Genomic DNA, 16,037 nt, shown 5'->3' with positions numbered 1-16,037 from the left:
ACCAGTTCGCTGTACCGGCCCACTTTCACCCCTGCCTGCCCCCCAGCTGGCGCCCCTGGTGGGGCCATTTCTTGTGACTGACCCTGCTCCGCCAGCCCGTGCCGCAGAGAGGGGGCACACAGCCCCCAGCTCGCTGCCCCAGCCGATGCAGCGGAGAGAGGACAGGGAAGGCCAGGGAGCCGGAGCTGCCCTGGCCCCGCAGCGGGTGGGGCAGCGGGCGCCCCAACGCAGCTACTCCTACACCCCAGCCCTGAGCGGCAGCCGGGGGGCGGGGCACAGGGAGGGGCGGGGCTAAGCGGGGAATAGCCCCGCCTTCCTGGCCGGTGCTGGGGCGGAGGGGGCGGGTCCGAGCCGGCCTGGCCCCGCCCCCCGCAGATAAGGCAGCCGGCGCCGCTGCCCGGCGCAGAGCCGAGGATGAAGCGGCGCAGCGAGCGGGGGGTCGCGCCGCCGCCGCCCTTGGGGGAGGGTCCCGCGGCCCAGGCTTCGCCGGGCGGGGCTGGAGACCCCCCTGGGGGCTCCCCGCGGCCCAGGCGGTAAGTCCCGTTCCGCTGGGGGAGGGGGCAGCTCTTCTCTCCCCCCCCCCCCCCGCCGCCGCCACGTGCCCCCAGTGGGGGTGTCTCCCTCGCGCTCCTGGGCAGGCCCCCCCCCGTCTGCACTGCCCCTCCCCCCCCCCCGGGGGTCTCCTCTGCTCCCAGCCCTGCTCCAGGTGAAGTGATGCAAGGCGGGTCGTGTCACACTGCTCCCCGCTGGCAGGCGGGTGCCGCTTGGGGGTGCCCAGGTGTCGCCCTGCTTCCCCCCAGAGGGGGAATGGGGGGGAGCGGTGGTGTGCAGCCCCGGCTTGGGCCCCCCACTGGGGGGCTGCGAGCGGGGCAGCGAAGAGCAGCCCCGAGCTCTGGGCGCAGCCGGGTCACTGTGCCCGGCTGGGCTGCCGAGCATCGGGAGCCGCTGCTCTCCGGTCTCCCCTTACCCAGCCCCCCTGGGGACATGACCTGGACGCAGCGAGCCCTGATGTGGTTCCTCGCTCCCCAAGCCCGGCCTCCTTGGGGTGTGGAGGAGCAGCGTTGGTGGGGGGGAGCCAGCAAGTCAGTTTCCTCTTGTGGGCGCAGGAGCTGAGTGTTGGGGGCTAGGGTGACCAGAGGTCCTGATTTTATAGGGACAGTCCTGATAGTCAGGGCTTTGTTTTATTCCTTGTCCTGATTTTTCACACTTGCTATCTAGTCACCGTCTTGGGGGAGCAGGAGGGGTGAGGTGCCCCCAGGGGCAATGGAAGAGGTGCCATGCCCATGGGGATCAGGGGTGCAAAAATACAAATTCACCCAGGGTGCCATTTTCCCTAAGCCTGGCCCTGGGTAGCTGCACCTGCTGGTGTACATGGGGGTTGCTTTATGCACAGGTATCCGCCCTTTTTAAAAGCTTGGCTCCCAGTGTATTGCGTGCTGCCCCCTCCACCCCATGCCAAGTTCAGTTTTGCTTAATAAAACACAAGCGTGCTCTCTCTCTCTACATATTTAAAAACTTTACAATGGGTACAAATTGCTCAGAGGAGCATTGCAGATTCGAAAGGCGGGTTAGAGCTTGTTGTCTGACCCCAAATAATAACCAATTGCTGATGATGTTTGCTTAAATTATGAACATAGGCTATACTAGATACTTCTACTGGGAACCCTAAAGAAGGAATTAAAATTACCACTTTCTTCTGAATCCTTGGGTTAACAGATGTGAAAGCTTTTGCTTCTGCTTTCACAATCCTCCTTAGTATTCATCCATTTGGAGCTCAATTGGCTCTTCTCCCATCTACTACAAATTCCATCCTGTTTTTTTTTCTAGCCTTTCTGCATAAATTAATCACCTCCCACCCTACCTTTAATTATTGTCTCATCTCTGTAGAGATCAGAATAGGTTGATAAACTCTTATCCAAAATCTAGCCACAGTAGCGCAATCGATCTCATCTAAGATGACTCTTCATAGCGTCTGTGTTGAGCAATTCTCATGACTGTTCTGAGCTCCAAGTGCATCCAATATTCTGCTTGTTTTTCTGATGTATGTTGTGCAGACCTTATTATTTTTGATTAGTAGTTGCCAAGATGTGCTTGGCACTGAAGAAACACAGTATGGTTTATGCTCCAGGGGCCCAGTCTAAGGACTGGGTCAACATAGGCCAGGGAAAGGGGACGACAAGAGACAGTTTCCTAGATCTCCCTGCTCTGTCTTCTAGAGAACTTATTAAAACGCATTCTCACTTTCTATTTCAATGTAAATAAGTCCCCAGTTAGTCATTTTCCTGCCAGTGGTTCTACCGTCTAGATTGAATTGCCTTGAGAGTCTCTTATGTTGTAGACTTTTCAGGACAGGAATTGTCTTGGTTGTGTGGCACCAGCATGTGGAGAGTTAGGCCTTCCAATTCAGCATTCTGTGTAAAGTCTCATCGTATGACAGTACCTTCTTCAGAGTTGTTTATCTGAGAGTCTACATGGATGTCTAGGATCATAAAACCTTAAAATAGACTGAATTGCTATGATTTTGCTTGGATCAAATGCAGTGGCTTGTAATTTCTTGCCTCCTTGGTATCTAGTGCTTGTGAAAAGTGGCAAATGACAGTAAAGGAGACTTGAAGTCCCCTTGCCCAGTCACACACCAAATACCGCACAAATAGTGGTAGCATATGGGCTCCCTTGAAGTACTGAGGGTCACGACAGACCCTTTATCCCAGTACAGATCTGCTGAATAATTCAATTTTTATTAAACTCTGTGGCACATGTTTCTTGTTTCTATAAAAAGAAAAGCATTCTCAGGCTAAAACAAAGCATCATCCATATAATGCATTAAAATGTTAAAATTCAGTTCCCATCCAGCTACTTTCTTAAGCAAGTTTTCCCCCATTCCTATCTGAGAGCCATTCCTGCTCTAGATGATAAACTCCTTGGTGCCTGGTTGAATTCTGCTCTCGCACCTCTGACTTAGCAGGGAGGCTGCACAAAGTGAAGGATGGGATAGAAAGAACTAGGCTTTAATATTGTGACCCAAAATGTCATAGATGCGTTTGTAGGTTCAGGCCCTAGCCAAGCATCAGCAATTACCTAATAACGACTAATACCCTCATTAGGTTAGAAATAACTGGCATCATTCAGCCTACCATGAAGCTGGTCAGAACATTTGGTCAAAAGCGTCTGTCTTGTTCAAGGGTGGTTATTGTTTCAATTTCTTCTGTAAAAACTCTTCTTCCATCCACAGCATTTACCCCACTTCTGATATCTTTCCTGCCATATTACTTTCCCAGCACTATCCCCTTCTTCCTTGGCTTTCTTCCTCTGTGTCTCCTCTTATGCACTGACACAAGCTTATGCTGTCTTGCTTTCTGGAAAATCTGCCCTGTTTTTTAGATGTACAGTGAATTTGTACCCCTTTTAACTCAACTGTCTTCTACTCTGAGCCATACCCTAGGCTGGTGTAACTGCAATGACTCCAGCTGAGCGTCTCTAGCTTACGTAAACTGAAGATGCTGGCCCTTTATACTCAAACATCTAGCTCTCTTCCTCCCTTTCCATAGCACTCCACATCAGTGTCCTTCCTCCAACAGAGCTCTGGTTTGAAGTTAAAAACTTCCTGTGGCCTCTGAGATATTCATGCTCTGGCAATCTCAATGGACAGCAGCAACAGAGCTAGACTCACACTGGCAAATAGCTAGCCTGTTTTCTGATGAATATCCTGTCATGTTGCTGGGGTGTCTGGACATGTTTGGACAGTGCCCTCAAAGGCTAGAGCCACATCCCAACAAGAACAGCATCTTCTGGGAAAGTTTTGAATAATTCCTGTTAGTGTATGACTGGGTGTGTGTGGGAAGTCCTTTTCCCTGACTCAACAGTTGCATCATGATCCAGCATCATTAGCTTGCAAGACTCATTTCCCCAGAGATTGTGTGAACTTTCTCTCCCAGCCTGGGACTAACTCTGGAAAATCTCCTGTCGTTCTTGGTGTTTTCATCCTCTTTTGGGCATTAATACATTTCAGAGGTAGGTTAGTGCAACACAAAGCTACAACTGACAAAGCTGAAGCAATTACTAGGTGCTTCCAGGCTCTCTTCAGTTTCTGGGTGTTGCATGCATAGAGTGATTGCAGTTGCAATGGCTTGAGCAGTAATCCATGTTTTCTCACAGCATACTCAAATTCTTTCTAAAGAAGAGTGCTGCTTTTCAAATGGGGCCCGCATCTCACTGTGTACTGCATAGGTGCCATTTTTGAGTAGCATGGAAGTAGTTGACCCCTGCTCCACCCCACTATTTTTCCTCAGGTGCCTATGCAAGACAGGCTGTGTTTATCCCCTTCTGAGAGATGGGGGTGGGGCAGGGGGAAATCGAAGCATAGAGAGGGTGCATCAGCTTGGGCAAATCACTGTCTGTGCATTCCTTCTCTAGCGCATCAAACATAAGGTTTTTTCTCTACTTCCAAGGCCCTCTGCCCAGTCTCCGCCCTTCCTATAATCTGTCATTCGCTATTAAGAGGTCAATGCTTGGCTCCGATTGGCCCATGATGTCAGTCTGTGCTGCCCACTCGTTAAGCTTTCAAGTAAGTCCCTTCCTGGTTTCTCCTTGGCTGCCCCTCAAATGTGGGAGGAGCTCCCCATGAACATCCACAAAGCTACCTCCCTAACCTCCTTCAAATCCCTCTCCAAAACTCTCCTATGCTGTGAGGCCTGCAAAAAAACTTGACTATTAGGCTACTGGTATGTTGTGACTGCTACCTATTGCCAATGTTGTCTCACTGTTTCCTTGTACTTCCCTGTTGGTCTGTACCCATCTTCTTTTTGTCTCATAGAATTGTAGGGCTGGAGGGGACTTAAAGAGGGCATCTAATCCAGCTCTCTGCTGTGAGGCAGGACCAGGTATACATAGACCCGTGGTTCTCAACCAGGGGTACATGTGCCCCTGGGGATACTCAGAGGACTTCCAGGGGGTACATCAACTCATCTAGATATTTACCTAGTTTTAAACAACAGGCTACATAAAAAGCACTAGCGAAGTAGGTACAAACTAAAATTTTGTACAGACAATGACTTCGTTATACTGCTCTATATACTGAAATGTAAGTACACTATTTATATTCCAATTGATCTACAATTCTATGATAAAAATGCATATGTAAGCAATTTTTCAGTAATACTGTGCTGTACAACTTTTGTATATTTTTTTTTTTTGTAAGCAAGTAGTTTTTAAGTGAGGTGAAACTTGGGGGTACACAAGACCAATTAAACTCCTGAAAGGGGTACAGTAGTCTGGAAAGGTTGAAAGCCATGAACACAGACCATCCCTGACAGTTTGTCTAACCTGTTCTTCATATCCTCCAATGATGGGGATTCCAAAACTTCTCTTGGAAGCCTGTTCAGTCCTTAACTATCCCTACAGTTAAGCCATGTCTTACATAAAGTCAACTTAACTTTATAGCGTAGTTGACATTGAGCCTCCGACTGAAGCAAATCAATCTTGTGTGTCCACACTACACTCATTGTGTCAGAGGAGTGCATCCTCACTAGCAGGGCTTGCATCGCTGCACAGACCACTGCACTGTGGGTAGCTATCCCACAGTTCATGTAGCCAAGTGGAATTTTGGGTTGGGCTTGCAATGCTTTATGGGACCAAAACATTTGTGGGGGTGGTTATGGGAACATGGCATTAGCCTCCCATGATGCACTTCCCTCCTTCTTTCCCTCCAATCAACAGCAAACAAACAAAGCCTTTTTTTGCACCTTTTTTTCATAAGCCCGGGTTACCCATGCAGCTGCTATAGCATGAACCCAGCTCAGCTCTACACTGTTGTTGTGAGCATTACAAACACCTCACGCCTTATCCTGCAGTATTTACACAGCCAATAAAGGAGCTGCCGTGTGGAATGATGTCACACAAGCAGCCCTGCTGGAAGACCCAGAACAGAGTAATTGGCAGTTGCTGGCAACAGTCATGCATCACCTTGACATGGTTGACTGCTACGTCTGGGCCTGGGAAACAAACACTAACTGGTGGGACTGCATCGTTATGCAGCTGTGGGATGACCAGCAGTGGTTGCAGAACTTTCGAATGCATAAGGCCACTTTACAGGAACTGTATGACAAGCTTTCCACAGTCCTGAAGCACAGCAATACTAAAATGAGAGCTGCTCCGACAGTTGAGAAGCGAGTGGCGTTAGCTCTGTAGAAGCTTGCAACACCAGACTGCTACCGGTCAGTGGGGCATCAATTTGGAATGGATAAATCTACCATGGGATCTGTTGTAATCCAAGTTGCCAGGGCCATTAGCAGACTTCTCCTAAGAAGGGTAGTGACTCTGGGCAATGTGCAGGACATAGTGGATGGTTTTGCTGCCGTGGGGTTTCCTAACTGCGGTAGGGCGATAGATGGAATGCATATCCCTATCTTGGCACCAGACCACCTTGCCAAAGAGTACATAAACCGAAAGGGGTGCGTCTCCATGGTATTGCAAGCGCTGGTGGATCATGGACCGTTTCACCGACATCAACGTGGGATGGTCAGGAAAGGTGCATGACATGCACATCTTTAGGAACACAGGTCTATTCTGAAAACTGCAAGCAGGGACTTTCTTTCCAGACTGCAAAATAACCATTAGTGATGTTGAAATGCCTGGGAGTCCCAGCCTACCCCTTGCTCCCATGGCTCATGAAGCCGTAGACAGGCAGCTTGGACAGCAGTAAGGACCGGTTCAACCATCAGCTGAGCAAGTGCAGACTGGTGGTGAAATATGCCTTTGGATGTTTAAAAGGTAGTTGGCGGTGTTTGCTTACTAGGTTAGACCTTAGTGAAAGCAATATCCCCATTGTTTATTGCTGTGTGCTCCATAATATCTGTGAAACAAGGGGAGAAAAGTTTCCAGTGGTGTGGGGGGTTGAGGCAGATTGCCTGGCAACCAATTTTGAGCAGCCAGAAACTAGGGCAATGAGAAGAGCACATCAAGGGTCTCTGTCTCCATGAGGCTTTGAAAACCAGTTTCAGCAATGAGTCAGAATAATGTGACACTTATCTGTATTCCTTGCCAAACTTCCCCTCCATTGCATTTTCTCCTCTGTAAACTCCACCCCCACCAATCACCGTGTGTTGAATGAATAAAGACCTTTTCTCCTCAATCCAGTTACATTTTGTTCTATGCACACAAACAGCAAAGAAAAGTAAGATAACATTGTGAGGGGAGAAACAAGGAAAGCTTGCGTACAGCTGCACTGAAATAACAATCAAAAGGTGCAGGAATGGGTGCCTTCTGGTCCTTGTACCCTCCCCTGGTGTTGGGTGAAAGGGATACTGACACCCCGCCCCCCCACACACACACAACCCACACACACCTCCCCTGGCCTCATAGGACATCTGGGAGAGGAGGATGTGGAACTTGGCAACAATGGCAGCAGGCTCAGCATAGGCTGCAGAGGGACTCTAGCGTTCAGCTGCCTTTCTTGAACCTCAACCAGATGCCTCAACATGTCTGATTGTTCCTTCATAATCTGCAGCATCTCTTCCTGCGCGGCATGCTCTTGTTCCCTGCATGGTCTCCTGTCCTCATCCTCGGACAGCGTAATCCTCCATTTTCTGAGCTCTGTCTTCTCACTGTCGGAGGTGTGCATTAACTCATTGAACATGTCCTCCTGAGTCATCTTTCCTCCTTCTAATCTGGGAAAGTCTCTGGTGTGGAAGAGGCACAGACAGACAATGTTTGAGCTCCAAGGAATACAAAGCTCAAGGGTAGCATTGGTATATTTATGCTTGATCTGTAATTTTCACTCCATGCATCTGAAGTGGTTTTTTTTTTTTTTTACTGACAAAAGCTTATGCCCCAATAAATGTGTTAGCCTTTAAGGTGCCACCAGACTCCTCGTTGTTTTTAAGGGGGGCCTTGATTGTGCATGCAGTGTTTCTGGTGCAAGGTTAATTCTTTTTATAAAAAACACACCCCTCAATGCACTTCATTGCAAGCCACCACATAATCACAACCGCTGGCTACTGGAAGAGTTGGTTTGCGGCTCCAGCCATGGTGAGTAAAGCTACAAGGCATGGACGAGAGGTTTTGTGCTGCTGCTTTTGTGAAAACATTCTTAAGATCACTGGTTGGAACTTAAGGGGGAAAAAAACCCCTTTCCCCTCATCAGCCTGGATGGAGATTGAAGACAAGCACCAGCATAAAGTCCCCCAAATTTGTTTTTTACAAAAGCAGCACGGGGGAGGGAGACACAGGAAGCTGCCCCCCTTTTTTAAAATGCTGGTTGCAATACACAGTGATCCTTTCCAACCATAGCACGTTTGGGACAGCGTGGTTGTGATCCAGATTTTACCTAACGGGTAGATTACTTGTTGAATTGTTTGCAGTTTAAGGGCTAGCATTGAAAACTTCCCCTGTTTCCCCTAGGTAACCATATGCGATAACCCTTTTCTGAGGGTAACAGACGGCAAGGCAGAAGATGCTGCAAGCATCTGGTACAGACCTGGTCCTTGTGCTGCAATGCCAGCAGAGTTAATACTGGAGTGGCGAGGGAAAGTATCCGTCCTGTGGTGGACAAAATAAGGCAGCCCTTCCCAGAAACTTTCTGCCAAGGATTGCGGAGTACCTCCATGAAAGCTTCCAGGAGCTCTCCATGGAGGATTCCCAGGCCATCACTATGCACATAAACAGTCTTTTCCAGAGAGCACCTTCTGCATAACCGGAGTGGCCATGGATACCCACTACACCTACTCTTTTTTGTTCAGATTAAACAAAAAATAATAGCATGTAGCCCCTACAGTTTGACCAGAAAGGTGGGCTCACCAGAAGTGCCTTCCCTGGCATAATGCTCTTCTACCAACTGGTCCTCTGAAGGGATGGGCTCCAGGGTTAAAAACCGTTCTTGGCTGTCAGGGAGAATGGATCCGCCACTTGCCTGCTTCACCACCTCCTTGTCAACAATGTCCTCCTCATTGTTGCTTGAGGTCACCCAAGGCTCCTGGGAGGTCTCCACGGAGCGTTTTGGGGTAGTGGTGGGGTCGCCAGCAAAAATATCATGCAGCTCCTCATAGAAGTGGCACATTTGTGGGGCAGAACCAGAATGACTGTTCGCCTCCCTTGTCTTCTGGTACGCTTGCCAAAGCTCCTTTATTTTCATGCAGCGTTGCTGCATGTCCCCGGTATAGCCCTTCTCCCCCGTACAATCTTGGCACAGATGGCGGTGTTTCTTCTGCAGGATCGGAGCTCTGCCTCCACAGATTCTTCTCCCCACACAACCATAAGATCCACCACCTCCCTGTGTACTCCATGCTGGAGCGCGTGTGCAGCCTTGAGTCTGCATAATCGGTTGTGCTGGCGAGCTCCTCACACTGATCAAACAGGAAATGAAAATTCTAAAGCTCCCATGTTAAAGCCCAGGAAACCTCTTTTTCCTGTGTACCTGGCTGATGTGCAGTAGAGTTGAAAGTGCTCTCCAGAGTGGTGACAGCAGAGCACTGTGGGACACCTCCTGGAGGGCAAGTCAGTCAAATGACACAACGCAGTGTCTACGCTATCCCCATGTCGACCCATGGATGTCCAATCAAGTGCTACACCTCTTGTGGAGGTGGAGTACAGAAGTCTACAGGCCATTTAGGACAGTGGAAGGGACGCGGTAGTGTAGACACATTATTAAATAGACCTAACACGGCTTATGTTGCCCGAACTTTGAAGTGTAGATCAGGCCGTGGAAAATTTTTCCTGATATCTAACCTAAATCTCCCTTGCTGCAGATTTAATGTGATTACTACTTGCCCTACATTCAGGGGACATAGAGAACAGCTGATCACCATCCTCTCATAAGGCCCTTAACATAGTCTTCAAATATCCGCTCCCCCCCCTCCCCCCCCCGTTTTCATTTCTCAAGACTAACCATGCCCCTTTCTTAACCTTTCCTCATAGGTTGGATTTTCTAAACCTTTTATCATGTTCGTTGCTCTCCTCTTGACTCTCTCAGAACCGGACACAGCACTTCACCTGCGGCCTCACCAGTGCCACGTAGAGTGGGACAAATGACCTCCCATGCCTTACTACACTCCTTTTGTTACAGCCCAGAATTTTAGCTTTTTCACAACTGCATCAGATTGACTCATTCAACTTGTGATCCACTGTAACCTCCCACCCCATTCTCTTCAGCATACTACCACCTAGCCACTTAGTCCCTGTGGTGTAGTTGTGCATTTGGTCTTTCCTTCCTAAGTGTAGTACTCTGCATTTACCTTAGTCTGAAATCAACAAGGGTAAAGTCAATACTCTGACTTGTCAAGGTCACTTCGAATTCTCTTCCTGTCCTCCAGAGTGCTAGCAACCCCTCCCAGCTTAGTGTCCTCCACAGATATAAGTGTCGTTTCCACTCCATTATCCAAGTCAATAATGAAAAGACTGACCACTGCAGGACCCCACTAGATATGTCCTCCCAGTTTCACAGCAAACCATTGTCACTCTTTCATATAGTCCTTTCATCTAGACCACATTTTCCTAGTCTGCTTTTGAGAATGTCATGTGGGACTGTGAAAAGCCTTCCTAAAATCCAGATTTATCCCATTCACAGCTTTCTCCTTCTTTGAAAGCATTATTTGCCTAGTGGGGGGGAGGGGGAAATTCTGATCTCAAAAGATCCGCCACATAGCCAGGTCAATATATAACTCAGGTCTTACCCAATAATCATGCTGCTGCCAATCCTTTAGTATCTAATCTTTTCTCTTACCAAAAAAAAGTCAAAATGGTCAACGAAATCCTATACATACAAACATTGCAAAGTTCTTGTATCACGTTTGAAGCAGTGGTGGAATAAATTGCTGGCTTGTAAAGTCTCTGGTAACATTCAAAAGATTGGAAGGTCCTCAGTCCATTGATTGGAAGGCTACTTTTAGGGTAGATCCACAGATCAGAGCAGGAAAGAGGCAAAATGCAGATGCCTCTAAGGTCTTTTCTACTTTCTCCCAAGCTGGAGGGAAAGCTCGCAGTCTTAGGGTATGTCTACACTACGGAATAAGGTCGAATTTATAGAAGTTGGTTTTTTTAGAAATCAGTTTTATATATTCAAGTGCGTGTGTCCCCACAGAAAATGCTTTAAGTGCATTAACTCGGCGGAGCGCTTCCACAGTACCGAGGCTAGAGTCGACTTCCAGAGCGTTTGCACCGTGGATAGCTATCCCACAGTTCCCGCAGTCTCTGCTGCCCATTGGAATTCTGGGTTGAGATCCCAATGCCTGATGGGTCTAAAACATTGTCGCGGGTGGTTCTGGGTACATATCATCAGGCCCCCCTTCCCTCCCTCCCTCCATGAAAGCAAGGGCAGACAATCGTTTCGCACCTTTTTTCCTGAGTTACCTGTGCAGATGCCATACCACGGCAAGCATGGAGCCCGCTCAGGTAACCGTCACCGTATGTCTCCTGGGTGCTGGCAGACTCGGTACGGCATTGCTACACAGTAGCAGCAACCCATTGCCTTCTGGCAGCAGACGGTGCAATACGACTGGTAGCCATCCTCGTCGTGTCCGAGGTGCTCCTGGCCACGTTGGCTGGGAGCGCCTGGGCAGACATGGGCGCAGGGACTAAATTTGGAGTGACTTGACCAGGTCATTCTCTTTAGTCCTGCAGTCAGTCCTATTGAACTGTCTTATGGTGAGCAGGCAGGCAATACAGATTGCTAGCAGTCCTATTGCATCATCTTCTACCGGGCAGCCATGAGATGAGGATGGCATGCAGTCCTTCTGCACCATCTGCTGCCAGCCAAAGATGTAAAAGATAGATGAAGTGGATCAAAACAAGAAATAGACCAGATTTGTTTTGTACTCATTTGCCTCCTCCCTTGTCTAGGGGACTCATTCCTCTAGGTCACACTGCAGTCACTCACAGAGAAGGTGCAGCGAGGTAAATCTAGCCATGTATCAATCAGAGGCCAGGCTAACCTCCTCGTTCCAATAAGAACAATAACTTAGGTGCACCATTTCTTATTGGAACCCTCTGTGAAGTCCTGCCTGAAATAATCCTTGATGTAAAGCCACTCCCTTTGTTGATTTTCAGCTCCCTGAAGCCAACCCTGTAAGCCGTGTCGTCAGTCGCCCCTCCCTCCGTCAGAGCAACGGCAGACAATTGTTCCGCGCCTTTTTTCTGTGCAGATGCCATACCAAGGCAAGCATGGAGGCCGCTCAGCTCACTTTGGCAATTAGGAGCACATTAAACACCACACGCATTATCCAGCAGTATATGCAGCACCAGAACCTGGCAAAGCGATACCGGGCGAGGAGGCGATGTCAGCGCGGTCACGTGAGTGATCAGGACATGGACACAGATTTCTCTGAAAGCATGGGCCCTGCCAATGCATGCATCATGGTGCTAATGGGGCAGGTTCATGCTGTGGAACACCGATTCTGGGCTCGGGAAACAAGCACAGACTGGTGGGACCGCATAGTGTTGCAGGTCTGGGACGATTCCCAGTGGCTGCGAAACTTTCGCATGCGTAAGGGCACTTTCATGGAACTTTGACTTGCTTTCCCCTGCCCTGAGGTGCATGAATACCAAGATGAGAGCAGCCCTCACAGTTGAGAAGCGAGTGGCGATAGCCCTGTGGAAGCTTGCAACGCCAGACAGCTATCGGTCAGTTGGGAATCAATTTGGAGTGGGCAAATCTCCTGTGCGGGCTGCTGTGATGCAAGTAGCCCATGCAATCAAAGATCTGCTGATATCAAGGGTAGTGACCCTGGGAGATGTGCAGGTCATAGTGGATGGCTTTGCTTCAATGGGATTCCCTAACTGTGGTGGGGCCGTAGACGGAACCCATATCCCTATCTTGGCACCGGAGCACCAAGCCGCCGAGTACATAAACCGCAAAGGGTACTTTTCGATAGTGCTGCAAGCTCTGGTGGATCACAAGGGACGTTTCACCAACATCAACGTGGGATGGCCGGGAAAGATACATGACGCTCGCATCTTCAGGAACTCTGGTCTGTTTCAAAAGCTGCAGGAAGGGACTTTATTCCCAGACCAGAAAATAACCTTTGGGGATGTTGAAATGCCTATAGTTATCCTTGGGGACCCAGCCTACCCCTTAATGCCGTGGCTCATGAAGCCGTACACAGGCAGCCTGGACAGTAGTCAGGAGCTGTTCAACTACAGGCTGAGCAAGTGCAGAAAGGTGGTAGAATGTGCATTTGGACATTTAAAAGCGTGCTGGTGCAGTTTACTGACTCGCTTAGACCTCAGCGAAACCAATATTCCCACTGTTATTACTGCTTGCTGTGTGCTCCACAATATCTGTGAGAGTAAGGGGGAGATGTTTATGGCGGGGTGGGAGGTTGAGGCAGATCGCCTGGCTGCTGGTTACACGCAGCCAGACACCAGGGCGGTTAGAAAAGCACAGGAGGGCGCGGTATGCATCAGAGAAGCTTTGAAAACCAGTTTCATGATTGGCCAGGCTACGGTGTGAAAGTTCTGTTGGTTTCTCCTTGCTGAAACCCCCCTCCCGTTGGTTCACTCTACTTCCCTGTAAGCTAACCACCCTCCACTCCTCCCTTGGATCACCGCTTGCAGAGGCAATAAAGTCATTGTTGCTTCACATTCATGCATTCTTTATTCATTCATCACACAAATAAGGGGATGACTACCAAGGTAGCTCAGGAGGGGTGGTGGAGGAGGGAAGGAAAATGCCACACAGCACTTCAGAAGTTTACAACTTTAAAATTTATTGAATGCCAGCCTTCTTTTTTTTGGGGGGCAATCCTCTGTGGCGGAGTGGCTGGTTGGCCGGTGGCCCCCCTACCGCGTTCTTGGGCATCTAGGTGAGGAGTTTATGGAACTTGGGGAGGAGGGCAGTTGGTTACACAGGGGCTGTAGTGGCAGTCTGTGCTCGAGCTGCAGCAAAGGCAGCTGGAGCACAAACCATACACTGGAGCATACTGGTTTGGTCCTCCAGCAGTCTCGGCATTGAATCCTGCCTCCTCATCACACTGCTGCCACATTTGAGCTTCAGCCCTCTCTTCAGCCCGCCACCTCTCCTCCCGCTCATTTTGTGCTTTCCTGCACTCTGACATTATTTGCCTCCACGCATTCGTCTGTGCTCTGTCAGTGTGGGAGGAGAGCATGAGCTCGGAGAACATTTCTTCTTGAGTGTTTTTTTTTTTTTTTTCTTTCTAATCTTCACTCTCCTCTGGGAAGGAGAAGATCCTGTGATCATTGAAACACATGCAGCTGGTGGAGGGAAAAAAAGGGACAGCGGTATTTAAAAAGACACACTTTATAAAACAGTGGCTACGCTCTTTCAGGGTAAACCTTGCTGTTAACATTACATACATAGCACATGTGCTTTTGTTACAAGGTCGCATTTTGCCTCCCCCCACCGCGTGGCTACCCCCTCAACCCTCCCCCCTCCCTGTGGCTAACAGCAGGAACATTTCTGTTTAGCCACAGGCAAACAGCCCAGTAGGAATGGGCTCCTCTGAGTGTCCCCTGAAGAAAAGCACCCTATTTCAACCAGGTGACCATGAATGATATCTCACTCTCCTGAGGATAACACAGAGAGATAAAGAACGGATGTTGTTTGAACGCCAGCAAACATACACTGCAATGCTTTGTTGTACAATGATTCCCGAGTACGTGTTACTGGCCTGTAGTGGTAAAGTGTCCTACCGTGAAGGATGCAATAAGGCTGCCCTCCCCAGAAACCTTTGGCAAAGGCTTTGGGAATACATCCAGGAGAGCCGCGAATGCCAGGGCAAAGTAATCCTTTCACATGCTTGCTTTTAAACCATGTATAGTATTTTAAAAGGTACGCTCACCGGAGGTCCCTTCTCCACCTGCTGGGTCCAGGAGGCAGCCTTGGGTGGGTTCGGGGGGGTACTGGCTCCAGGTCCAGGGTGAGAAACAGTTCCTGGCTGTCGGGAAAACCGGTTTGTCCGCTTACTTGCTGTGAGCTATCTACAACCTCCTCCTCATCATCATCATCTTCTTCGTCCCCAAAACCTGCTTCCGTATTGCCTCCATCTCCATTGAAGGAGTCAAACAACACGGCTGGGGTAATGGTGGCTGAACCCCCTAACATGGCATGCAGCTCATCATAGAAGCGGCATGTTTGGGGCTCTGACCTGGAGCGGCCGTTCGCCTCTCTGGTTTTCTGGTAGGCTTGCCTCAGCTCCTTCAGTTTCACGCGGCACTGCTTTGGGTCCCTGTTATGGCCTCTGTCCTTCATGCCCTGGGAGATTTTGACAAAAAGGCTTTGGCATTTCGAAAACTGGAATGGAGTTCTGATAGCACGGATTCCTCTCCCCATACAGCGATCAGATCCCGTACCTCCCGTTCGTTCCATGCTGGAGCTCTTTTGCGATTCTGGGACTCCATCATGGTCCTCTCTGCTGATGAGCTCTGCATGGTCACCTGCAGCTTGCCACGCTGGCCAAACAGGAAATGAGATTCAAAAGTTCGCGGTTCTTTTCCTGTCTACCTGGCCAGTGCATCTGAGTTGAGAGTGCTGTCCAGAGCGGTCACAATGGAGCGCTCTGGGATAGCTCCTGGAGGCCAATACCGTCGAATTGTGTCCACAGTACCCCAAATTCAAGCCGGCAAGGCTGATTTAAGCGCTAATCCACTTGTCAGGGGTGGAGTAAGGAAATTGATTTTAAGAGCCCTTTAAGCCGAAATAAAGGGCTTCATCGTGTGGACGGGTGCAGGTTTACATCGATTTAATGCTGCTAAATTCGACCTAAAGTCCTAGTGTAGACCAGGGCTTAGTTTTTGGGGGAAAAATTACAGGCAAAAGATGGAGTCTGGGGTCATGTGAGCAAGTCATATATGCCCTTGCATGTTTTGACTCACAGGAGCAGCCATTACCCATATTTTGGCTCAATATGTCTACAGGAAGGCTCACTGGGTGGAGATAAGCGTCTTCTGTGACCCATTGCACGAGCTAAGTGTTTAATGGGCCATCAACTTAAATAGCTCCTTCCCAATGTGCTGGCCAGACTGGATGTAAATTACCTGGTGGGTGTTACCCCAGGACACACACCTTTTTGAAGTACTGGTACATAGCCAAT

At 49.2% G+C, this 16,037-nt stretch overlaps 1 protein-coding gene across 1 annotated transcript in view; it reads left to right on the top strand.

Moving 5' to 3' along the window:
- The first annotated feature begins 414 nt into the window (after nucleotides 1-414).
- Nucleotides 415-16,037, top strand: part of ABHD12B (abhydrolase domain containing 12B) — a 38,367-nt gene continuing 22,744 nt past the window's right edge. Inside the window, exon 1 of the mRNA XM_077819668.1 lies at nucleotides 415-533. Within this exon, the coding sequence (XP_077675794.1) occupies nucleotides 415-533 (119 nt within the window). The remainder of the gene's footprint in view (nucleotides 534-16,037) is intronic.

The sequence above is a fragment of the Eretmochelys imbricata genome, chromosome 6 (assembly GCF_965152235.1).
Source record: "Eretmochelys imbricata isolate rEreImb1 chromosome 6, rEreImb1.hap1, whole genome shotgun sequence".
Classification (NCBI taxonomy): domain Eukaryota; kingdom Metazoa; phylum Chordata; order Testudines; family Cheloniidae; genus Eretmochelys; species Eretmochelys imbricata.
Note: the sequence above shows the minus strand (reverse complement) of the source record. Positions and strands in the feature narration are given on the sequence as shown.